Source organism: Eulemur rufifrons, chromosome 19, assembly GCF_041146395.1.
Source record: "Eulemur rufifrons isolate Redbay chromosome 19, OSU_ERuf_1, whole genome shotgun sequence".
Taxonomy (NCBI): domain Eukaryota; kingdom Metazoa; phylum Chordata; class Mammalia; order Primates; family Lemuridae; genus Eulemur; species Eulemur rufifrons.
Genome location: NC_091001.1, coordinates 104899516 through 104926474, shown reverse-complemented (window position 1 = coordinate 104926474; position 26959 = coordinate 104899516). Strand labels below are relative to the sequence as shown.

General features: G+C 36.4%; 1 protein-coding gene across 3 annotated transcripts in view; it reads right to left on the bottom strand.

Annotated features, from left to right (window-relative positions):
* The window catches only part of NBAS (NBAS subunit of NRZ tethering complex), a 325219-nt gene that overhangs the window by 140128 nt on the left and 158132 nt on the right, over positions 1–26959 (bottom strand). For all 3 annotated transcript variants that reach the window (XR_011236168.1, XM_069494000.1, XM_069493999.1), the window contains exons 32-35: positions 24729–24842; positions 17963–18076; positions 14958–15115; positions 14182–14271 (exon numbers count right to left, since the gene is read on the bottom strand). Coding sequence is in view for 2 of the 3 variants with exons in the window: in XM_069494000.1 (XP_069350101.1) it covers positions 14182–14271; positions 14958–15115; positions 17963–18076; positions 24729–24842 (476 nt within the window). In the remaining variant the exon portion in view is untranslated. The remainder of the gene's footprint in view (positions 1–14181; positions 14272–14957; positions 15116–17962; positions 18077–24728; positions 24843–26959) is intronic.

Sequence of the window (26959 nt, the reverse complement as noted above, 5' to 3'; positions counted from 1 at the left end):
ATCGCTTGAGCCCAGGAGTTTGAGGCTGCAGTGAGCTAGGACAACATCACTGCACTCTACCCAAGGTGACAGAGTGAGACTGTCTCAAAAAAAACAAAAAAGAAATTATTTATTTGAATGATGTTACTGTGACCCAGACTAAAGTAGAAGATTCAGACAATCCACCTTTAATGTTAAAAGGCATGCTTTTCATCCAAACAAGTGGATAATTAATCGTGTTTAAAAGATTTTCATGTGGAACCTCCTGCCAGTCTTAAAGCAATCAGCAAAAATTCTAACTATGCATTTACTAATCTGAGAGATTTCCATGAGAAGAAAATGCTAACACATTAACAGCCTTTTAAACAGAAAGGACAAGGACAACATCTACATTTGGTCACAGAAATGTATTATTTGTTCTATAAAAATAAAATTCTTGGTTTAGTGCCTGCCTACTTCTACTTATTTTTTAAGTGTCCCAGTTAAATGAAAGAAAAATTAAGGCCTAGTCTTTCAATGCCAATAGTCTTCTTGCAACTAATAGGATAACTTAGTCAATAGCTTAGATTGGCTATTCAGGTCTTTATTACATCATTCATTAAGACACCATTTAAGTAATACCAAGATAATAAATCATGTAATCACTCAATAATTACCAGGATATCAACACATAAATACTTGAACAAACACACTCTTTTAGATCACCTTAGCAGTTGCCATATATGGTAGGTAGAACTATGGGCCCCCAAAGATGTCCAAATCCTAATCCCTGGAACCTGTGAATATGTCATCATTATATGGCAAACGAACTTCGCAGATATGATTAAGGACACATTACCTTGAGGTGGGGAGATTATCCTGAATTATCTGAGTGAGACTAACCTAATCATATGAGCTCTTAAAGCAGAGAACTTTTCCCAGCTGGGGTCAGAGAGAGAGTGTCAGAGAGAGGCCATGGGAGAAGAGGCAGGAGAGTTTTGAAGCACGAGGGAACTCAACTCCTACTGCTGGCTTTGAAGATGGAGGAAGAGAGCCACACATCAGTGAATGCAGGCAGCCTCTAGGCACTGTGAACAGCCCTCAGGTGACAGCCAGCAGGGTAATGCAGAACTCAAACTCAGCCCCACAACCACAAGGAATTGAATTCTGCCGACACCAGAAAGGAGTATAGAAACAGCTTCTCTTCCAGAGCTTCCAGAAAAGAACACAGCCTTATTGGCACCTTGGTTTTGGCCTGTGAGACTCAACCAAGCCTGCCAGATTTCTGTCCTACGGGAACTGTAAAATGATCAACTGCATTGTTTTAAAGCTGCTAAGGTCATGGTAACATGTGAGAGCTGCAATAGATAATGAATACATCATGTGAGGATACTTAAATAAATTTATATTTTATTCCTACTTCTAAAAGAGAAACACATTTAAGCTATATTAACCAATCCTTACAATTTGCCCAGTTTGCTGTTAAGTTGCCCATAAGTATTCTAAACTGCTTTGAACATGCTAAAAAATGTTTGTTTTTTATGGGTTTTTTTGGACATTAGGAAATGCATAAACCATCAATTCAATGTAAATCATATATCATAATTTAATTATGAAAACAACAACATAGAAAAAATGGATGGTATATTAATAAAGGAACAATCATGTCAAATTGTTTGCATGCCATCAGTGCAACTGTGTAAAAAATAATTATTTGGGGCTTAGGTGTCAATAAAAAACAGCACCTCACCTGGGTTTCGCACTGTGGCAAATACCACAGCTTGGCTCACTCAACTCTGTTCTAAACTCCTGATAAACTGTCTCACAGATGATAAAAGTTGAAAAGCTAAAGACTACATTTCCTAGACTCCCTTAGAGCTGTTGTTTCACACGTGGCCTAGTTTTCCTCCATTTCAGCAATCAGGAAAGTTATTCATCCTCTTGTGGAGGGGAAATAAAAACACAATCAAAGAATGAAGCTCATTGTCTAACATTTCTGAAAAGACACGGTAGAAAGGCCTAGATAGGAAAAAAAGCATAACTCTCCCTTCTACAGGAGTAGTGATGACAGCTGCCACGTCATCAATGCTTGCTATGTGCCAGGACTGTACAAAGGGCTTTACATATATATTGGTGTATAAAAACTGGAAGGGAACACAAAAAGCAAAAATTGTTTTAGTGAAGGCATTATTGGCATCTTTCTCTCCTTAATTTCTTTACTATTTGAGGAGATGGCAGTGGAGGCTCATTTCTTCTCCATTTTGGTAACACAGCGGTCAGCTGGCTCACCAGGTCTGATTTAGAAGAAAAACACACTGATTCTAGCTCCTGAGCTCCAGAGGCTTCCCACCCCCTTTCTAATAAGGTCTCCACCCCAGCCAAGGAGCTTCTGATGTTACACAGTGGTGCAGATGTTACGTCCAGCTCCTATCCTGCACTATGGGGGCTGGACCTCCTTCCACTGGACAGCTTGTCACTGTGTATGTAACCACCAAGTCTGGCCCCCACACACCTCTCTGTGGGATACTGAGAGCTTTGGAGATCATATATACTCTGGTTCTTTCTGCTTCTAGGTTTTTTACTCTAATAAACCCTATACTGAGTGGCACTAGTACCGTATGTCTGAGGCCCCTGTGAATAATACCTTCAAAATAGTTCTTTGCCAGAGACAAATCCCAGGTGGAATTTGCAGTAACCATCTCTTTCTCTCTGTGTGTGTATCTGCACATATGTAAATATATAGCAAGCATCTCAATTTACTGGTTATACTTTTTAGTTATTTAAAAAGCTACAATTGGAAAAACAAGAACAAATTAAAACTCACTCACATATTCACTCTCACTCAGTGTCACGTACTATATTAGGCAATGAGTGACAAAAATGAATAAGACATTCTTCCCTCAAGGAGCTCGGAAAATAGGGAGGGAAGCAGAGATATAGAGACATAATTACAGACTAATATCAACTTCTGTAAAAAAGGGACATATAAAGTACTATGAGAACATGAAGAGAGATCGTATCTCCCCTGAATCACAGAAGGCTCCACAGAAAAGACAGTATTTCAGCACGAAAGAATTTAGAGCTTCCAGATGGTGAAGATCAATGATCTCAGGCAGGGGATGCAATTTATGAAACATGGCAAACTGGAGGAACCTTAAGTGGTTCAACAAAGTTGTAGAAAAGAGCACAGGAAGAGGAAGAGCAGGACCTGAGGATGAAAGGAAGGCAGAGGTAAGCCCAGCAAGAGACCTGAAGACCACGCCACGGAACCTCCTTCTTCATCCTGAGGGAAGGGGAAGCCAATGAAAGGTTTTAAACAAAGGGAATAAAATAATCAGATTTGTGTTTCAGAAACATTATTCCAGTTAGAAGATTTGTATGTTAGTCCAAGTTTAAAATAATCAGGGACTGAATTAAGGTAGTGACACTGGGAATATAATGAGGTTACCATAAGGTATTTTTCCACCTGAATGTATATCTTAAGTTTAAATGTTTTTATTTCTAATTTGTCTAAATGCGAAAGGGCCTGAGGTAACTCAGATAAGCAGAGAAATTCAAGGATTCTGCATCGCCCCACCTAACAAAGAAAGTACACGATCACCAAGCTGGATCTTTGTGAGGATCTGGGAGAAGAAAAAAAAAAGGAAGGAAAGTCAGAAACACAGGCAAACTTTAATGTTTGTTAATCAAAGTTAGATGTAGTAGAGGTAAAAAAAATAGCAATGCAAGTTGTTGAGGAAGAACTAACTAACAGAGGACCAGCTTTATATTAGTAGAAAGGAACAAAGATCTAGACACATTATTTACTAACAGTAAAGTCTCGGAGTCTTGTCTATGAGAATCGTAATGGCTACTATTTATTAAATGCTTACTATGTGTCAGGCACTGAGCTAGGTGCTTCATATGGTCATCCCTTAGTTTGACAATAACACCACTGAGTAGGTACTAGAACACTATCAGACACAAAGGCAAACTGAGGATCAACTTTGTTGAATTGGCTGCCTTCAGACAATTGGCCTAGGGTTGTTTCCTCCTTCTTCTCAGATCTGGCTATCAAAATGTGCGGTCCACTCGTTCATTGCAGGATTTTGACATGCTGGCCAAATCTCTCTCTCTCTCTCTCACACATACACATTTTTATATATGTATTTATTAAAGCTCATTTATTTTTCTGTGTTATAAAACTAATACAAACTCATTAAAGATGGTTTGAAAATTCACGAAAGTATAGGAACAAAAGGACAATATCTATTCACAGTCTCATGATGCAAAGACAATTACTGCCAGCATATATTCCACCTTCGTGTCTTTAATCCAGGCATAGTAATCCTTTTAAATAAACTTTTTAAGTTCAAGATATATCAAAGAAGTGTAAGTGTATGGTTTGATATACTTTAACACACTCATATAACCAGCCCTCAGACCAAGAAACTTACCACCACCAGAATCCCAGAAGCTTCTCTTGTGCTCACTTCTAGCCACTAACACTGCCAAAGAAAACAGTGTCCTGACTTGCAGCAGGATAAATTTTGTCTATTTTTATACTTTATATGAAAAGAATTATGTACTCTTTAGTGTTTGCTTTCTTTAACTCAATATAAATTCATTCAGACTTTGCAAGTAGTTGAAGATTGTTCAACTCGTTGCTATATCGTATTATGTCGTGTGAATATACCAGAACTTTCTCCTTTCTTCTATTGATGAGCATTTGGATGGTCTCTAGTTCAGACCTAATACCAATAGTGCTGCCCTGAACATGTTGGTAATTATCTTTTGGTGAACATATTATGAATTTCTGGGTATATAACTAGTGAAATTGCTAAAGTATAGAGTATGCATATGTCCAGATTTAGTAAATAGTGCCAAACATTTTCTAAAGTGGGTATAGCAATTTATATTCTAACCAGCAATTATAAGTATGTCACTCCACATACATGCCAATGCATGGCATTTCCTGTCTTTTTCATTTGACCAATTCTAGTAATTATGTGATGGTATCTCTTTTGTGGTTTTAATTTGCACTTCTCCAGTGACTAATACAGTTGAAAACTTTTTTGGATATTTTTGGCCATTTGCATATCCTCTTTTGTGAATTGTCTCTTTGAGTCTTTTACCCATTCTTCTATAGGTTGCCCATCTTTCTTATTCATTTGTAGGTGTTCTTTATATATTCTGGATACATATCCTTTATTAAGTACATGAATTGTGAATGTTTTCTACTACTCAGTAGATTACCATTTCTTTCTCTTAATAATGTCTTGTGATTTACAGAAGTTTTTCATTTTAAATTAGTCCAGGTCATCAATTTGTAACTTTATGATTAACACTTTTTGTATCATATTTAAGAAATCTTTGCCTATTCTAAGGTCACAAAGATGTTCTTATAAGTATTCCTTGACATGTAATATTTTTGCTATAAGGAAAACCTTAAGACAGTATGCTATCCATCTTCTATTCACTCATAATATTATATGCATATGTTTAATGTGCTTACCAAAATATATTATTAAGATTTTATTTTCCCCATCTTTCCAACTAGACAGTAAGCTATTCAAGAGCGGGGACACTATTTCTTTATTACTATATCCTCCGAGTATGTGAAAATCTCTAATTTATAGCTCAGACCAACAGGTTAGTCTGAGAAATCTGGTTTTACTGTGCTGTTTAAATGTTTGAAGTTACATTTTCAAAAGCCTAATATGTTGTGTCTCGAGTGGGTAAATGTTATTCAAATAAGATTTCATGTCACAGTTCTAATCCCCTGACTATGAAGATTCTACTTCATAACTGAGAAGGTATATTAAATGATTTTAAAGTCATCAACTAATCCAAATATGGAAATAAAAATATAAACATGGCAAGAACTATGGCATTTAAGCAGAATACAACTTCATTTAGAGGTAAATCAAACTAACTGAACGATACCAAAAAAGATAACCCATAAAAACAATTATTCAATCTCATAAAATGAAACCAAACTCTACTTCTGTTCATGTGGATGAGCTAGCTCAAGATAGAAAATTTTAAACATATGAAACTTAAAAGTTTGTTTCAGAAGATAAATGAAATCCACGTGCTTAGAACTGTAAGTGATAATAGCATTTTCTATAAGAGCTTCCCCTAATGAGAATTACAAAAGATAAAGTAAAATAAAAGGCTCATTTGGACCATGAAGGCAGCATTTAATTTGGGGGCAGTCTACCAAGATCGTAGTGTAACTAGAGTCATTAATGAAGAAAATAGTTTTCTTTCAACTTCGTATAATGGGAAAAGAAAAAAGGGCTTAGGCAAAATTTATCCCTGCAATGATTATCATTGGCACTTTTTATATTCATAATGATATGCTGCTAATTAATTTAAAGTTTATAACAGCAGAAATAGATTAAACCTCAAAACCAAATCAACAATTCTCAGCATCAAATTTAACATGAAATCTCATTAATGTCAAGTACGTTATATAGCTAAAAGGTTAACTCACTAAGCAATAATAATATTTTTCAAATACTGCAACAACAGATATCATTACCAAAAAGGTTCACAAGAACAAGGATAGTTCCATGTCTCAAGTGTGGCTTGCAGAAAAAAATTCTTTTGGTAAATTATTATAATGAACAATGTATTTAAAGAGCTGCTTTCTCTGGTGTCTGGTAATATTATATAAGGGTGAATTTCTGAGAAACCTGATGGCCTATATTGTAAGGATTACAGAGATTAGGTTGTGCTCAACTACTACTCCTTCTCCAACATATCCTTAAATAACACAAAGTACATCCCCCCACCTAACACTTATTATAGCAAATTTTATCCTGTGCATCCAAATCTGGAACTCAGAAGACAAGTTATGGCTAGAACTACAGAGCAGGGAATCATCAGCACAAAGCTGATATTTGAAGTCAGGATAATGGATGAGCTCATCTAAGGGATGGGTGGACACAGGAAAGGTTTAAAGTCTGAGACCTGAGTATCTAACACTTACTGGGGACATGGGGAAGAACCAGCAAGGACAATGAGAAGTAGCCAGTGAGGTCTGAGGAAAAGAAGATAAATAGGCTGCCCCTGAAACAAGCAAGTCAAATGCTACTCATGGGTCAAATAAAATGAAGACAAGATTTGACCTGTAAACTTAGAAACAAGATGTCACTGGTGATGCAGATACAAGCTGTTCTGGTGAAATGGAAGGAAAGAAGGCCTCAGGGAGAGTAGGTAAAAGATGAGAGAAAACAAGAATATGTAACAATTGCTAAGTATAAACCAAAGTAGTCTAGAAAAAGTCTCTCAGTATGGTACATGTTAGATCCTACAGGGATAAGTAATATGATGTTTCCTTAAAAGTAAAAGGAAACTTTTAACACCCACAGATTCCCCTATAAGTAAGATAGAATACTTGAATGTATTATTTTTAGAAAATGTCTTCTGCCAGAGGATTTAAATTGCAAATCTAGATAAAAAGTAAAAATGCATTTCTTATTACTAAAAGAGTTACTATAAAACAAAACAGAGAACAAAACAAATATATCATAAATGCATGGTCATTATGAAGATAAAAGAAAGAAGAAAATGTGGAATTCCAACAGTTGTGCTGAAGGAGGAGGCAGATATTAACTTTTGTGAGGAATGGAAATCTATAAGGTAGATTCACCAATCCAATCAAAATTATATGATTCACACCCCTCAGCATCAAGCTGTCAACTAACTAAACATATTATCCTGAAGCATGACAATGCGCAGAATATTTCTGTCTGTGGTCAGATCTACATGCTAACTGAAATGCATAAATAGATGTTCTGAATTGTGTCAGCACTGTGTTATCATCCAGATCACTCATGTCATGATTGCCATAAACTAAACCTCCCACACAGAATATTAATCAGACAATGTTGTCAAAAAACAAAACAAAACAAAACAAAAATTAATGAGGCTATACTATATTTTCAGTGATGTGTTGGTATCACAACAATAAACAAGACAAAGTAAGCATTTACACAAAGTTATGAAAGATAAACCACAAGAAAACAGAAACCCCTTTCTACCAGTTTATCAGAGGGCAACACTGGAATGTGTACACACAGCTGTGTACATAAAATGCTCAGGGTAGTTCAGTCTAAACTAGAGAAAAAATGGACACAATATAAATGTCCAAAAGCAAAGGAAGAGATAAATAAACCAGAGTATACGCATCAAAAGAACACCACGCTGCCATTATATAGAGGTCTACATGAAATGACAAGGGCAGATTTCATGACACATAGCAGTACTGACTTAACACATTGACTGCCACACCAGAAAAAAAAAAATTTCCTGGGGGCCACTGTGTCTTATTATGAAAATAGAATAAAAACTGAAAATTTTGTTATTTTTTATTGTTTTCTGTGCATGTGTTATATGCAACTTGAAAAATAGTTCTCACAGCTCCCAAGGTGAAGAGACGTATGAGTTACATATGCTTCACGAGGCCTCAGGCTCAAAACTAGTGTGAGTTAAATACAACTCACAAGGCAGTTAATGTGTTAAAAATGTTTATCTCTGAGCAGTGGGATTCATGGGATGGGTAAATAGAAAGATCAGATGGAAAAAAGAGAGAGAACTTTGTCTTTGACTTATATATTAATGTATTGTTAATTAAATTATTTTTATATTTTAAACAAAGCAGAAAGGAAAAAGTTACCACATATATACATGTACTTCTTATCAAAAGTTAACAAATGTTGATATTTTATCATAGATGCTTCACATCTAATTTTTTTTTTTTTACTTTCAAGAAGTATGTTATAGTATGCCAGATAATGGACTATTAAAAGCTTGTATTATTTTTGTAATTGGAACATTATGAATTCCAGTCAGGATGGAGCAGTAAACTCCTGTTTTAGTATTCACTGTGCTCCAAAATACTGAGAATAGCAAAAAGAGTCAAAAGACACCCAAGTTCAAAAGTGTTCAACATTTTGAAGCTCAGAATTCAGATATTAACAGTGACTATCAGATGTTCCTTTCCAGAGAAGAACTGTGAATCGAAGTGTCCCTGGTAAGAGGGAGAAGTGCATCCAGGCTCACTGCCTGGAGCCATGCGTTCACACAAGCTGTGGGCCCAAGGAGGCAGAGGACAAAAACAGGGCCAGAGGCAAGTGGGACAAACCCCTCACTGGCTCCATGTTTGTATTCTCATATCCTCAACCTTACAAGGGGGGAAAGGGTGCTATGTGAAAAACTACTATAGGATGTAGTTCTGGATTAAGGCACCAAGGGATTAGATACAGAAGGAACCACAAAAACTACAGAATCCTTAGATACGGGAGATGGGGCAGGGTGATGTTTCATCACTTAAAATGAGCTTGCAAACCAAAATCCCAAAACACATGGAGGGGAAAAAAAATCAATAAAGCAATAAATGAAACAAAAATTCACTCTAAATGAAATTAGGTCATTTAAAACCTCAAAATGATTACTTTGTGTCTTTGTGCATACTAAATATGAAATTTAAAATTTATTGAGAAAGAACAAGCTATTATGAGACATAAAACAAAATAAATATGATTCTATTAGACTTTTATGCATGGTATGAGGTAAAGTTCTAAATTCCTCTTTTTGCATGTGAATATCCCTTAAGCGTATACTTATTTCATATAAAAGTGGCTTTTTTATTACTTATTTACCAATAAACTTAAGAACTGAAAACTATAAAAATCTCAGAAAAAAGCACAGGAGTAAATCTTCACAATCTTGGGTTAGGCAAAGATTTCTTAGGTATGACATCGAAAACGTAAGCAATAAAAGAAAATATTGATAAACAATACGTCCACAACATTAAAAACTTTTGCACTTAAAAGCCATCATTAAGAAAATAAAAAGCCAAGTCAAACATTGAGAGAAACATGTTCAAATCATAAATCTGATAAAGAACTTGTATCCCAATATAAGCAAAACAAAAGCTAAGCTCTATGCTCAGCCCATGCTCAAATTCTAAACATTAATTAGTCCAGTCATATAAATCTATAGCCACTTTAAATGTTCATAACAAGCTTTCCCATGGTGAAAATGATTTTTTAATGGGAACCCTGTATACAATCTATTTCTAACTCTAATTAGATTTATCTGGGGAAAACATCATTGGCTAAATGATATAACTAATACTAGCTAAACAAAATGTTAATATACTTTAAGTGGTGGAATACTGTTCCATCTAAAAAGCATAATAACCAGCATTAATAAGAAATTGGAAATCTGTAATTTTAGTAGTTATTCACAAATTATGCATTTTGTTTCTATTTATAAGCAAATATCCTATTCACAGGGACAATAGCAATATCTTCAAACTTGTAGCCTCCATTTGTACTAATGCAAATGCAACTGCACAGCAATTATATCTTTATTTTGCTTGAATATATAAATAAAAATCATTATTTTCACAAGTGAAGTAATGAAAGTCTTAAGTATTAAGTAGATTACACAGAAAGTCATCTCTCACTCATGAGTTATAATTTAATGTGGTTATTATAGCTACTGTTAATATGTAATACATGCCATCTTCTAGCTAAACACTATATTTTAATCTAATAATAGTAGCTATAATAGTCTGAAATGTGCCTCATGAATCAAAGCCACAATGTGTTCACTGAGGGTTTGGATTAGCACTTCATGAGACCTAGATCTATTGCAACATGCTGAAAGGGGAAAAGAAAGAAAAGAAAGCTTTAAGGAGCTTTAAAAAACAGCAGAAGACAATCATTTTGCAAGAATTCCTTTTCCTTGCTAAGTGGAACATGAAGAGGACCGCTGCTGGTCTCCGTCACCTACTGACAAGATGTTAATGGGGCAGTATGTGCCCACGTACAGTAACACAGCATGGCCCACTCCAAAGAAGCCACCAAGGGGGCAGGCTGACTTTCTAATTCATTGTAGAAACAAAACATAGAAAACCCAAAAGTCACAAAAGGCTTTTCATGGATTTGATGAAGAAGGATGGAGATTCAGAGTAAGTTCACGGAGCTGAGCTCGGGAGAATCGCATTGCAATTCTATACCGAACACAGAAATGACACACCCTTCACACTGGCAAAGATATAACATACCTCAATGGCCACCACAGCACACATATGAATGAAATGAGAAATTCCTTATATTTTTAGGCTAAAATCTACTTCCTAATTTGTTTTTGCCAGTGACTAATCATTGTTCGGTAGGTGTTTCCAACTGAGCTTTACCAAGCATTAAAGAGGCGTTCACTATGTGAGAAGCACTCTGTGAAGGGGTCACAAAGTTAAATGACATGACATATTTCTGGTTACCACACAATACCAACCCATACCATAAAGTGCCGGGACAGAATGATGTAAGAATGCTTGGGGAATATAAAGGAGGTAGCAATTAAAGGACTCTAGGAAAGCTTCACAAAGAAAATACTTCAGATGGAAGGGATAAGAGAGATGCATAAGAACAAAAGAGAAGAGGTGTAGCACAGGCAGAGAGAAAACTCTAAGTAACACCAAGGGTATGAAAGAGCCTACCTGAAGAATGGTGCTAAGTTCTCCACTACTGGACAGAGCATGTGTTTGGAAGACACGACAAGGGATGATGCTGGAGAAGGGCAAAGTGGGAGACGTGATTGGTCAGGTGGGGGAGGGATTAGAGGTTCAAAAGGTACAAAACGTGGGGTAAAGATCTAATGAAAAGTAGGTTTTCAACCTATTTTTCAAGAGTTGAAAGACAACTCTTCCTAATATCCACTTCATGACCACTGGCTAATATAAGAACTGCTCTGAATCCCATGGAGAAAATATGATAGAATGTAATGTGTTTTCACATTCAATAAGGGAAAACAGTTATTAATCAGTACAACTACAAGTCAAAACATGCCAAAGGACAAAATGTATCCACACCACTCTAGGCCCCTACAACATGCTACAGCTTCCATCTGAAGACGGTGCAATGAAACAAAAGTCCTCTCTGCCATGCTGGTGGCCAAACACAATCCTCCACTGAATGTTGGATCTTCTAGAGCTGTGATGTCCAACCTGGTAGCCAGCAGTTTCATGTGGCTATTTACATTTAAATTAATTAAAATTAAACAAAATTAAAAATTTGATCCCTTAGTTACATAGCCATATTTCAAGTGCCCAATAGCTATATGTCACTAGCGGCTATAATGCTGGACAGTGCAGATACGGAACGTTTCCCTTCCTGAAGAAAGTTCTGTTGGTCAGTGCTGCCCTCGAGTCACCACTGGAGGAGGAATAGGCAGAAACTCCGTAAGGGCAAAAAGTCACATTACAGACATCTTTGAGACTATTGGATCACTTAGCACTAAACTGGAAATACACATGTGTACTTGATATGTTTGCCACATTGAATTTTAATATCAAAGGAACAGTTGTGGAAATGGGGTAATTGTACACATGCCACTCTGGACAAAAGCTATGCCCTAACTCCATGAACACATTCCATAGCTGGAGCTTTGTACCAGAGTTCTAAAAGTAACTGCATAGTACACAAATACTAATAAGTTTGTCAAGATGGATACGGCCAATTAAAAAAAAAATAATAAAGGTTAGTGCAGCTCACTTATCACAATAAGTGTCTTCGAAAAAAGTCAAAAACAAATAATATTTTACACTGTGAAAGTAAAGCTTACCATTTGATGGAATCCTATGAAAGCCAATCTATAAAGAGAATCATCACTTCTTAATTTATACAGCTAGAATGTCAGAAACTGGGCTACTGTCTTTGATCTAAAAAATGCCAATTCAATGTTGCTATAAATAGTCATGCAAAGTTGATTCCCACAGAGCAAACATTCACCAAGACAGATGTCAGGGGCATACACTTCCTTCTTTCTCTTCCAGGATAGACTATCCTGAAACATATACATACTTAATTGGCTGGGACAATTTTTATTCATAAAAATCTCAATGAAAAAACAAAGAAGAACAAAAACTCAACAGAAAATGAGCAAAAGAATTGAACAGGTACCTCACAAAAGAGCATCTCTCCTGAGATAACACAATTTTTTAGTAATCAGAAAAATGTAAATCCAAATCGTAATTAGATATCACTAAACACTTAGGAGAATAGGTACAATTTAGAAAACTAATACCAAGATACTGGATTGGAGTAACTGGCAATCCCATACATTAGTGTTTGAAAGTGTAACTGGTAAAAATCACTTTGGAAAATCATTTGGCATTATCTATTTAGGCTGAACATAACGACAACATACACTTCCAGTACTAGGTATAAGCCTGAAAAAAATGTTTGACCAAGGCCAGGCATGGTGGCTCACGCCTATAATCCTAGCACTCCAGGAGGCCAAGGCAGGAGAATCGCTTGAGCTCAGGAGTTCAAGATCAGCCCAAGCAAGAGTGAGACTCTGTCTCTACCAAAAATAGAAAATATTATCCAGGCATGGTGGCATGCATCTGTAGTCCCAGCTACTCAGGAGGTTGAGGTAAGAGGATCACTTGAGCCCAGGAATTTGAGGTTGATGTGAACTATGATGATGCCACTGCACTCTAGCCTGGGCAACAGAACAAGAAAATGTCTTAAAAAACAAAATTCCCATGTGCACTAGAGACATGTACAAACAATGATAGCAGCATTATTTTAGTATCCAAAATTAAAAATAAACCAATGTCAGTGTTAGAATGGATAAACTACAATATACATATACAACAATTGATTTCTACATGGCAATAAAAATGAATAAACTACAGTTACATATAATATCATGGATGAATCTTACAAACATAATATTAAGCATAACTATTTTGAAAGAGTATAAAAACAGGTAAAATTAAGCTATCATATTAGAGTGTGTATGGTAGATATTACAATTATTTAAAACAAGAACAAAAAAAATCACAACGTTCTGGTTATCAGGGTTAGTCAGGACAGGGGTGATCACTGAAGGAGAGAGAAGAGTTGGAAATTAAATTGGGAGAGGGTCTGGGGGACTTCGAAGGTTGGTCAGGTACTGTTCCTTTACGTGTCGGGTGGTTTCATGGGTGTTTCCTTTGTGATAATTTACTTAGCTGAAAAGTTTTGTTTTCTATATTTTTCTATATGAATGTTACATTTCACACACACACACACACACACACACACACACACAAAAAAACCTGACAAGAAAAGCAGTCTCTACACATACACAAAACCCCTCTCATACATGAGGTCAGGTGACCTTTCATTCCACTCAGCCACTTTTCAAACTCTCCTCGCCCTCATTTTAACTTACCTCTTGTGCCATTTTGCTGACTAATGGTGAAACACTGATATTTTCCCCTCCTTCAGGTTGGATCTGGAAATTCACTCTTTGATAAAGAATCTGAAAGAAGAACAGGCTATATTATTATAAAGCAGTTGTGTCTGTAAATTTTCCTCTCTTTACAAGGCAGACTTGAAATTTAATAAGTACTCTTTTGAGGAAAAAATGCTATTTCATAATGAACAGTTTTTAGTAATAGGCTTACTTCAGAACTTCCTGAACAGCTTCACAAGGATGCAACTATTTCAGAGGTGGGAATCAAGTGTGAAAACCCTGATAAACAATGTAATGAGTGACTGAGACAAAAATGTAAAGTCCAGAATCTCCTCAATATTTAACAGTGTTTGTCAACAAGGGCACTATCCTCTCCTATGCAGATCTAGGCTGTGAATTTTAGGAAATTCAGCATATCTGTAACCAAAGCCCACCTCCACCCCCAACCTCCACAGGACTCTTCCCTAAGGCAATGGTGCCTCCATTGGCTTTAACTCATATGGTTTCAGATACATTTTGTGTGACCATTTCTCATGTTTTATTCTTGACTGTAATATGTTGTTTTCTTATTGTAATAACGTCAACAACAGTATTTTATATCCTAATATTTTCAACCCCCTTTTCACAACCTATTTTTCTTCCATAAATTAAAATTCTCATACTATTAAAAACACACACACAGATCTCAGATCCACACACCCAACAAAATGCACTTCATACAGTTCAGGATCTCTTTTATTGGGAGCACTTACTTCTGTCTGCAGAGAGCTGCTAGCTGCCAAAAGAAGTTCAATGCTGCTAGGAGGGCAATGTGTCAAAGCAAAAGCCATGAGCTCTTGACGAGTGGCCAAGTCCTGGTAACCTTCTGATTGTCCTAACTGGCTACAAACGTCCCAACTTTTAGGATAACCTGCAAAATTGGCAAGAAGAAAAATAACTGATTCCCAGAAGAAGAAAAATATTCCATCTGAGATGAGAAATGCAATGGCTTCCTGCTCAGGTCTTGTGGTACCTCAGGAAAATCATAGTCATTACTGATACATTATAATATAAGCAGAAAAACACAAGAATCTAAGATAGAAAAGGAAGATTAGGCTGGTTTATTATCCAGAGAGTTCAGTTCTACTCCAGACAAGTGTGTCTGACAAACTGTTAAATTTTAAATTAACTGACAATAAATACAAATAATCTACTGAGCTTTGATGTTGAGTACAAAGGTTGCTGTCTGAATTCGGAAGATTTGAGGGTATGGTCCATCCCTGCTACTTAGCACTTGTGTGAAAGGGACAATAATAGTAACACTTTTCTCTTGGGTTGTTGAAAGGATTAAGTACCATTTGTGTTTAAAAGCACATTGTAGGGAGAGGAGGGGAGGTGGGGGAGAACAAAAACCTACCTAATGGGTACAATGGACACTATGTGAGTGATGGGCACACGCCTATAGCCGTGACTCAGTATGGCAGAAGCGATCCACGTAACCAAAAACATGTGTACACCCTTAATATTTTTAAATATATATATATATATATATATATATATATATAGAACATTGCAAAATGCAAAGTGCTAGAAAAAAGAGACATTATGACAGAGGCCTGCATGGAATCACTGACTTTATAGAAGAAGACAGACATCCAAGAACAGTGACAAAACAGAAGCAGCCCCCAACTCCCAACAGAGATCTTTTTCCTTCACATTATATTCTGGATTCTTAAAATATACTTTGATTCTTATTTGAACGAGTTCTAGCTTGAAAGTAGGTCTTTTCTTCCTAAGTACAAAGGCTTCAGTTTAGAATAATTTTTTCTAAATATATAAAATAAAAATTAATTCAGGTTACTACCCTTACAGGAATACAATTATTGCAAAACCCTCTAAATAAACAATTTTAGATTAATACAACAATGTTTTTACAGAAAAACATAATTATTCTAAACTTAATGCTGCAAAATTACGTGGTTAATATTATAGAACACAGCTTTTTTATGAAACCAATTTTCTAATAACACTGAAGTTGTGAAGTATTTTTCCAGAGTTTTAAATCTTTTCATAGATATATTGCCAAAGATTCTCTTCTTGACCAACCTTTAGTCAGGCTACTCTGAGCCTCTTCTCAACTAGTCTCAACCTTGGCTCCCCTCATTGTTTGACCTGCACACTCCAGTTTTAGAAAGAATCCTGGTAAGCCAGTTCAGCCAGAATCCCCATGACCGTGATATCTGATCACCCTCAATACCTGGTCAAATTCCTCATCCCTCATCCATAATATCCGATCACTCTGCCTGCTTTCAGCAAGGATCCTATTAAATCAGTGTAGCAAGAATTCCCCTACCTTTGATGTCTTCTCTTAGTAATTTTCCAGCCACCAACCCCCTCAGTATGCTCATAGGCATAAATGGCCACTTGTCCTTGTTGTATTCAGAATTGAGACTAATCTCTCTTCCCTCTTCCAACAGTCTTGATGCCTTTCACAATAGTCCTGAATAAAGCCTTCCTTACTATTATTAACAAGTGTCAGAATAATTTTTTAACAGTATACATACAAACAGTGCACAAATGACCAGTGCACAGCTCCAAGAGTGATCATGAAGTGAGGCATTGTGTTTTAAGCACACACTATTAATGTTCCAATAGTGGGTAAAAAAAAAAAATGTGTTTGGGCTTTCACATAGTCAGTCACAGCCACGAAAAGCAGACCATTTAGTACAGAGCCCATGATAAGACAACATCAGTTCTTATCCCACTAGAGAATGTGTTCTTTGTCCTCACTCCCAAGAGACGGGTCTCAGTATATTGCCCAAGCTGGACTCAAACTTCTGGGATCAGGGAATCCTCCCACCTCAACCTCCCAAGTAGCTAGTACCATAGGCACATGCCACTGGGCCCAGCTAAAATACATTCTTCAAATGAGAAATTATTCCACAATAAAATCTGCTTATCCTCTGGAGACTTGAATTTGAATTTCAATGTGGAAGATTTTAGGGTTGCAAACTACTTCCCAATTTCTCAACATTAGTTTGAAAAGCACTATGCTATCTTTAAAAAAAAAAATTAAAGAGTAGAAATACAATATAGTTACAAATTGTAAGTACTGTACTCCAAAAAATTTTAATTTTCTTTTACATAATACATGAAATGGCATTAAAATATTTTACATAAAATTGTTTTTCAATTATGAGCATGTTTTTAACAGGGAATGGAAAGCAACTAAAATCTGAAATAAAATAGTATAATGTTCTAAGTCCATCAAAATATTTATATTAATATATAAGCAAGGCCAGATATAGTAGCTCACACCTATAATCCCACTGACTCAGGAGACTGACGTGGGAGGATCAATTGAGACTAGGAATTTGAGACCAGCCTGGGCAACATGGTGAGACCCCTCCTATCTCTAAAAAAATAAGAACAATCAGCTGGGTATAGTGGCACAAGCCTGTAGACCAAGCTACTCGAGAGGCTGAGGCAGGAGGATCACTTGAGCCCGGGAGTCCAAGGCTGCAGTAAGCTATGATCGTGCCATTATATTTCAGACTGGGCAACAGAGACCTAGTCTCTAACAACAACAACAACAACAACAAAAAAATATATATATATATATATTTATATTTATAAGCATACAGCATATACTTAAGTATTTCAAGCCTAAATGTGGCCAGATTACCAATCAGGTCAACTGATTTTAGAACAGACCTTTCCCATTACTCATCATGTAAAGAGGACGTGAGCAAAGTGTTAAAATAAGTTGTCTACTCACCTGTGGCCATCAGCTCCTGACAATGCATATTGGCTGCTTTGTAGTCATGGAAACGAAGTGCCTGTTCAACCAAAAGGATTAGAACCTGTCCACGCCTCTCTTCTAGGTCTTCACCTATAAGCACATGCACATGACTTAATGATTATGGCAGCATCAATTGAATAAAAAAGAATTCATTAAAACTGTTTTTCAAATTAATTCAAAAATAAAACACAGAGATTAGACTGGTTTTAAATGATCAGAGGATAAAAGGTCACAGCAACTTTGACCTTTCAATCTACTTATTTTTTTAAATACCCTTATCTTCTAATCAATTTACTTATTAAGCATGAAATTCGCCCTCAGTTTCCTGAGAGATCAATGATAATATCAGTTCTTAACTAAAATACCCAAATCAGAAAGTCCAAAATGAGAGTGGTTTATAGCTCTACAGAAAAGTCTTGGTATTACCATGGCAAGGGAAAGAGAAAAAAAAAAAAATCTATGCTTCAGAAAGAAATCAGGTTATAAAAGGGCTTAAGAAATAATGACCAGCAGACTGAGTGAATGGATGAAGACAATGAAGCAAAAATATTTCTCATCTTAAAAATTCAACTAGTATTTAGAAACTAGAATATAAGTGCTGTCCAGAGCACTGAAAAAGTCTGTCTCTTTGAACAAATTCTAGATGGTATCCTCTGAACCTGACTAGGCCTACTACACCTGGTCCTTGAGCACATCCTCAAGAGTCCAGTTTTAGCAAAAATCCTGCTACATCAGTTTAGCTAGAATCCCCCACCCTAGATATCTGATCACCACTACTGCAGACTTTATAATCACTATACACTTAGGCTACATGAAATTCACTAGAAAATATTTTTCTTTCTTTAATAATAAATTAACCTTAGCTTACTGTAACTTTTTTACATTACACAATTTTTATTTTTTTAACTTTTTGACTCTTTTGTAAAAACACTCAGGTTAAAACACAAACCTATTGTATAGGTGTACAAAAATATTCTTTAAATCTTATTCTATAAGCTTTTTTCCTGTTAAAAACAATTTTTTTTTAAAACATTTCTGTTAAAAACTAAGACATAATCACACACATTAGCCTAGGCCTACACAGGGTCAGAATCATCAATATCATTGTCTTCCACCACCACATCTCGTCCCACTGGAAGGTCTTCAGGGACGGTAACATTCATCTAGCTGTCAAGTCAATGATAACAATGCCTTCTTCTAGAATACCTCCTCAAGGCCCTGCCTGAGGCTATTTTACAGTTAACTTTTTTAAGTAGAAGGAGTATACTCTAAAATAACAACAAAAGGTATAGTAAATACATAAACAGTAACAGTGGTTTATTATCATTATCAGGTACTATGTACTGTATATGATTGTATGTGCTATACTTTTATACCACTGGTAACACAGGTTAATTATACCAGCATAACCAAGAACACATGAGTAATGCATTGTGCTAAAACGTTATGCTATGACATCACTAGGTGACAGGAGCAGTTACCTATAGGTTATAGGTACCTTCAAAGATTCTTTAATTTGTAATTGGTTAAAGAAATAAAGCTTTCTCTAAAGGATTGGAAAGTTTTAAGATAAGGAAGTCCATAAATCAGAGACAAGTCACAACATACAGACTCAAATGATCTGTTAAGTAAATGTATGTCCTGCAGGTAATGATTTAACCTTTGCCTTGCATGGCCTTAGGTCCTGTTAATAATTTAATATCTTATTGTCACAAATAGTCAGTTTTGTCAGTCTTAGGATCGCTGTTTTGTCAGTCTTACGATCTCTGTTTTAACATTAATGCTCGTCAGTTGCTGTATCCAAACTCTAAAAGGGAGGGGATATAACAAGGCGTGTACAACCTCTCTTCTCTTCATTGCCGAAACCCATTTAAGGTTTATCTGGGTTCCTGTTGGCCAAGAAGGAGTCTGTTCAGTGAGCAGAGGGCTTAGGATTTCATTTTAGTCTGCACAATTATAAGACAAAGAATTCAAAGTTATAATACAAATACAGTATTATTTGGATATGTAGGCTAAAAAGAAAAATAAAAAATATTTTATATTTTAAGGAAGTAATGAAGGTTTTAAATTATCTTTAATATTTACAAGAAAAAAAGAAAATATGTATATGGCCCTTAATTTTCTGAGCTATAATATGGTTCGGAAGAAAAAGTAGACATATCACAGAAAGGGCTGAATAAAACTTTTAAAATATATACCTATCAATTTTCTTTCTGTGCTTCAGAACTTTAAATATTATAAAATCCAAGGCAAATACTGACCCAATCTAGTCTTTAAAAGATTCTTAAAAAAGAGATAGTGTAACACTATTCTTCATAATCTTATTAAAATAATACACTCAAGTCTTAGTAACACTAACATAAAATACTGGAAATTGAACAATATATAAAAGTTTCTCTGTAATAAATGCACTTATTTCACTTAATATAAAGTCTTGAAATCTTGAAATGCTTGCATTTTTTCAGAATACATTAAATTGGCTAAGTGCAATGGCTCACACTTGTAATTTTAGCACTTTGGGAGGCCAAGGTGGAAGAATCACCACAGACCATCCTGAATATCATAGCAAGATCACATTTCTACAAAACATAAAAAAACATCAGCCAGGCATGGTGGCGCACAACTGTAGTTCTAGCTACTCAGGAGGCTGAGGCAGAAGAATTGCTTGAGCCTGGGAGTTTAAGGTTGCAGTGAGCTATCGTGACGCCACGGCACTCCAGCCCGGGAGACAGAGAGAGATGATGTCTCAAGAAAAACCAAAGAACAAACAAACAAAAAAACCCACTAAATCAAAAATGAAAGGGCTGGGTATGATTATTTTTCATATGTAACTTGTCTAGACTACAGCAGTAATCTAGGTATTGCTGTGAAGATATTTTGCAGATGTAACTAAAGCCCCTAATCAGCTGGCTTTAAGTAAGGGTGCTTATCTAGATAATCTTGGTAGGCCTGACTGAAACACAAGGAAGGCTTTAAGGAGGCTGGGGCTTTCCAGAAACAGAAAGAAAGAAAGGGAAATGGGTGGGGTGGGGGATTCTGCCTGTGGGCTCCATGCCCATGGAGTTCCATGCTGCTGCTGATCTTCTCTTCCTGACTGAGTACCCTCTGAATTTCAGACTTGCTTAGCCAATCCTCATAGTAGGGAAAGCCAATTCCCAGTAATAAAGCTCTTCATATGTGTATCTCCTATAGCTTCTGCTTTCTGGTTGAACTATGACCAACAGACCGGGTATCTGAATACTTGATTTCTGATATATAACCTCTTCTTTTGGATGCATCCCTTTTTCTTACATTATCATCTGATCTCAAATCAAGAAATGTGGTAAAATCTGGTGAGCTTCTGTGAGAACAACTAGATGCAAAAGTCTGGTGAATGAAATGAAGGACAACAGGTACACATTACCATTATATAATGTCAAGAAAAGGTGAAAACATAGGATAAGAGTAAAGGGTTTAAAGTAAAACTTCTTAACCATGGAATCTTCAATAAATTATTTTTCACCATTTCTGTTTCCTCACTTTCAAAACAAAATTCAAACCTCTGCTATAAGGAACAAAGTAAGAAGGAAAGGAGATACGTATGAGAACATAAAATGAGAATTATTATTGTTATTAATGCAAATTTCTATATGAAGATGTGTCAAACAGTCATCTTGAAGTTCAAAGTTATTTAACTTTTTAACTACTTTTAATTCCAGTTCCAATCTGAACAGGTGATTAAAAGGAAAAATATAACCAAAAATAGACTTGAAATAATGTCTAGAAAAATACTAAAAACGAACAAAAATAAATAAAGTTCTTAGGGAACAGCCAGGAGTATGGCCAGACTAGAAATCTACTAAAGATTCAGATGTTCAGTGTGAAGAAGAAAAACGAATGGTACCATGACAAGGCATTGAGTATCTTAAATACAACTTAAAGTGTGGCCATAAATTCTTTGATACTCCTTTTTAAAGATGGAGCATAATGTCCCTCCTTTTGCACGTAGGCTGGTCTTATTGATTTACTTCTTACAAATCATAAAATGGAAATGATGGTGTGTGACTTCCAAGATCAGATCATAAAAGACAACACAGCTTCCTACTTGCTCTCTTGTGGATCAACCACTCTAAGAGAAACCAGCTGCCATGTTGAGAGGTTACTCAAGCACCTCTATGGAGAGTTCCACCTGGCCAGGAACTGAGGCCTCCTGGCAATAGCCATGTGAATAAGCTATCTTAGAAGTAGATCCTCTAGCCCCAGCCAACCCTTCAGATGCAGTCTATAAACAGTTCCCTTAAATTTGGGAGAGTCTGGGTGACTGCCTCCACAAATAAAATACGATGGAAATGAAGCTGACAAATATCAAGGCTAGATTAGAAAGTGCCTTCAAGAATTTTGTTGGTTTGTCTTGGGACACGGACTCTGGGAACATTCTGCCACCATGGAAGAAACCTGGGCATTCTGAGGTCATCATTTGATAAGATTATAAGGAGAAATGACATAGAGAAGAGATGCCTATAGAGCCCTAACTATTCCAGCCCCAGCTATTTAAGTCTTATCATCCCAGGTGCCCAGATGTGTGGGTAAAGCAGCCCAAATGCTGCTCAGCAAAAGATGAGCCCAACTCTAGCCACTATCTGACCACAAATTCATAAAAGACCCTGAATTACCTAGCTGAGCCCAGTCAATCTCCAGAACTGGGATAAATAAAACGAAATGGTTGTTTTGTAAGCCACTATATTTTAGGTGGCTTGTAAAGCAACAACAGATAACCAAAACACTCTAGAAGGTAAATGTCATCTGCTTGGTGATACTTTTCTTAATACCCTGGGAAAAACTTAGCCTTGCCTTTCTTTCAGTTCTGTAATATTTGCTTACAGAAGCCATGTACTACCATCATATCTTATGTTGCAGTATAATTATTTGTTTCCTCAGCCCTTTAAGATTCTAAATTCTCAGAGGGCAGCGGGTGTGCGTAACAGAACTTTGTATCCATAGTACCTAGCACAGTAATATTACTTTATCTGCTCTTCTGCTTCCTCTACTGTAAAGTGTGGCTAATAAGAGGACGTTGTGTACAGTGACAGTCAATATGTAAAAGTAGTAAGAAGGGCGCTGCCACGTAGGAATCATTGATACTCATTAGCTATTTTCATTATGTACACAAAGGTTGCTCACAATAAAATATGCTGAATGAAATGCAGATACTAGCCTTATCTGTTGATGATACTGCACTAAGTTGTAATACGATTCCACATTAGAGTTCGTGAACTAAAATGTGGCAAAACTGAGATGGTCCCAAATATTAGAACTAAAATAGCTGCATTAAAGAAATGGCCTAAATACCATGGGTTCTACATATGCTACTCTGTAGCATACGGGAAGAATTCTGTATGAATTTTCAATGGACAGAATGTTCTTCCAATTAAAAATTCATGTAGGTTGCCATGGCCACTGGTACTTCTGTTAATATGTCAACATGTCACAAAGACAAAAAAGGAAAGTAATCCTAGCAGGGACATGGGAATGTAGATGGCATCTTTAAGCTGCTTGGTTAGCTTCTGTGGACTGGATCCTCATGAAATCCTTCCCTGATGAATAGGGTGCTTCAAAGTTTACAGGGTGCTTTCACATGCATTTGGGTCTCTATATCTTGATAGGTGAAGAAAGGGGATATCACTCAGATCTTCCAAATGTAGAAAATGGAGCTAAAGTAATTTAGCAAATGCGCGGCAGACTCAGGACTTGAACTTGTCCTCTAACTCCACACCCAATGTTCTCTCCAGTTGTTCCAGATGCCTCTCAATGGATAATTGGCCCCAATCACAGTCCCTTCACCTTTTCAAGTCTGTCGCAAGTCCAAAGACAAAGAAGCTAATGTTATGCCTTCAGACAAACTAGAAAACAACTACTAACACATAAACATTTACTAAAACTAGAGACCTTAAGAATGAGAGTCCTACACATTAGAATTTTAAAATATTAACATGTGCATCCACTAAATATACTAAATGTATCTATATCTTTCAAAGCAAAAATATAAACGTAAATCCCCTTTACTTTTGTGCCTATAAGTGACTTAGACTAATACAACTTCAAACCATTGCTTATGGAACAAAATGACCAACAACTGTTCTTGTAGAGATCAGCATACAAAACATATCAAAATACAAAACTAAATATTAAAAGACTCTGGTAAGCAGAACATTGTGGTTAAAGAAATATTAAATGCAGAGTCGAAAAGACTTTCCTTGAAAGCCAAGGTCTGCTATTTAACCCTGCTGAGCAAGATATTTAACTTCTCTGATCCTCAATTTCCTTTTAAAATGAGAAGAATACCATCATTGTCACCATTTATAAGAAGATTAAATGAGATAAAGTATGTGAAAACACCACCAAACAGTAAACGCACAGACTTTTCTTAACGAATTGCTCAGGTTCGAAAACACACTGGAGGTCAAACTGGTAAGGCTGGCTTGTTCTATAGTCAATCTTTCTGGCCATAAATGGCAACACTGATTTCTGCTCCTGATCTCACAACCACTTTGTGACATCCTGAATGAGCCCGTCTTCATTTAACGGACAGATGGTCCCAGCAGCTCAATATATAGATACACATTTTTATAACATGCTGATCTTTCTAGAAAACGACTAATCCTTGTCCAAAAGATGCTTTCCTGATACGTGTACGGATACATTACGCTATTCAGCTAGGGTGATGTCAAGAGTAACGCAGAGAACTTTTCTCCAAAAGACTTACCTGCAACCCTCAGCAACTCAGCAAGGCCCAGAAGCTTGGCGGATTGTTTGTAGCATGTGGGGGACTGGGAGATACACTCCTTGATGAGGCTGATCCGATCAGAGCACAATCGCACTACAAAAGAAAAACATACCAAAGACTTGGACCAGAGACATCACAAAAGGGTGTCACGACCTTTCTAATATAAGGTAACCAGACAAAATGAAAACTATGTTAATCTCCACATCAATGTGGATTAAGTAAAAGGCACATTTAACAAACAACAAAATTATTGTTGCTTCTGAATAAATAAGGTACAATATGGATCTTCTCCTTTATAACCAAGCTTCTAAAGTGCAGCAAATAAAATATCAATCTGAAGCTAGAAAAATATGTCGCCTTTTTAAGTACCATGTCAGGACTTAGGGGAAATTTTGAACAAGGCAGAATTTGTCTTTGAAAACTTCATATAGGCCAGGCATGGTGGCTCAGGCCTGCAATACTAACACTCTGGGAGGCTGAGGCAGAAGGATCCCTTGAACTCAGGAGTTCGAGACCAGCCTGAGCAAGAGTATGACTCCGTCTCTACTAAACATAGTAAAAATTAGCTGGGTATGGTGGCACATGCCGGTAGTCCCAACTACTCTGGAGGCTGAGGAATGAGGATCGCTTGAGCCCAGGAGTTTGAGGTTGCTGTGAGATACGATGACCCCACTAGACTCTAAACCCAGGAGACAGAGTGAGACTCTGTCTCAAAAAAAAAAAAAAAAAAAAAAAAGAAGAAGAAGAAGAAAACTTCACATACTTTTTATTATACCAGCCCCTTCTCCACCTCATCCTCCAAAACCTGTTCCATGTTCCCAATATCCATTTGCTATCTCTACTACATCACCCCAGTTTGGAGGGCAGGAGTCCTCAAAGTGTTTACTGTTCCAATTTATTAACCTTTCTCTAAAAATAAACCCAATCCTCTCATACAAGCCAAATATTATGAAAATAAAACCTGCCTGATTAAACCAATTCAGACTATGGAGAAATGAAGAATACACATACACACAAACAAAACTCAGTTAAAGGGTATCATATATATTCTAGGAATGAATGGTACTTATTTAGAGTAGATACGTCAACCTTTAAGAAGCAAAGTACTGCTGGGGGAGGCTGCCCCAATAACTATAACAACAGCAGCTGACGTGAAATGAATGTGAACTATGACCCACGCACTGCTGTGTGTTCTTTATGTATACCAACCCTACAAAGTAGAACCTTACAAGGCAGGTACTATTATTGTCCTCAAGGGAAGAAACTGAGTTGCAGAAAGGTTAAATACTTTGGTGAAGGTCACTGAAAAAGGGATGGGACTATTATTCAACCCTGCTCCCTGAATGTTGTTCACATCTTTAATTCTTTATCCATTCCTAAATCCATGCCTATTCCCTATACATCTTGTGTTCTCTCAAAACTTCTAGGTACGTGAGAGGAGGCCCAGAGGTTGGGGAGATACAGAAGAGAGATGGTGGTGTTTCTTCGAAATGGGCTTTTTTGTGTAAGATTTTATTATGATTTAATTCTGAACTCACAGAAAGCTTTCAAGAATAGTACAAAGAACTCCTCTATTCTCTTTGCCAAAATTTATAAATTATTAATAATTTGCTCTATTCATACATGTCTAATCATGTATGCATACCCTTCCTTCTTTCCTCCTCTACACACACACACAAATATATATGTATATACACATATATGTGCACATACATATATATACACATACACATGTATTTTTTATGAACCATTTGAGAATAAATTGCCAACATTATATCCTTTTATTCCTAAATACTACAGTATGTGTTTCCTAAAATTTAGGCTCTTTTAAGATGAATATTTACACATCTCCTGATACAATAATCCTATTATGGCCTTTCCCATAAAAGATAAAATGTAGACTTCCGTTACTTCCTTCATACTATTGCCTTTATCTACATGTGAGTATAGCTTCTATAGATTATTGTTCCTACTTATCCATTGCAATTATTCATATCCCAAGTACTCACTTCACTGACATTACGCATGGCCCTGTGACTTCTAAGGACAATTAATGTGAGTAGAAATGATATATACCACTTCTGAGCTAAAGCTATAAGAGTCGTCATGGAATTCCACTATTCATCTTTCCTTCTGCAATGAGAATCCCATGTGTCATGGAGTTGTACTGTAGCTAACCTAAGTGAACATGACTGTGAGCAAGAAATAAG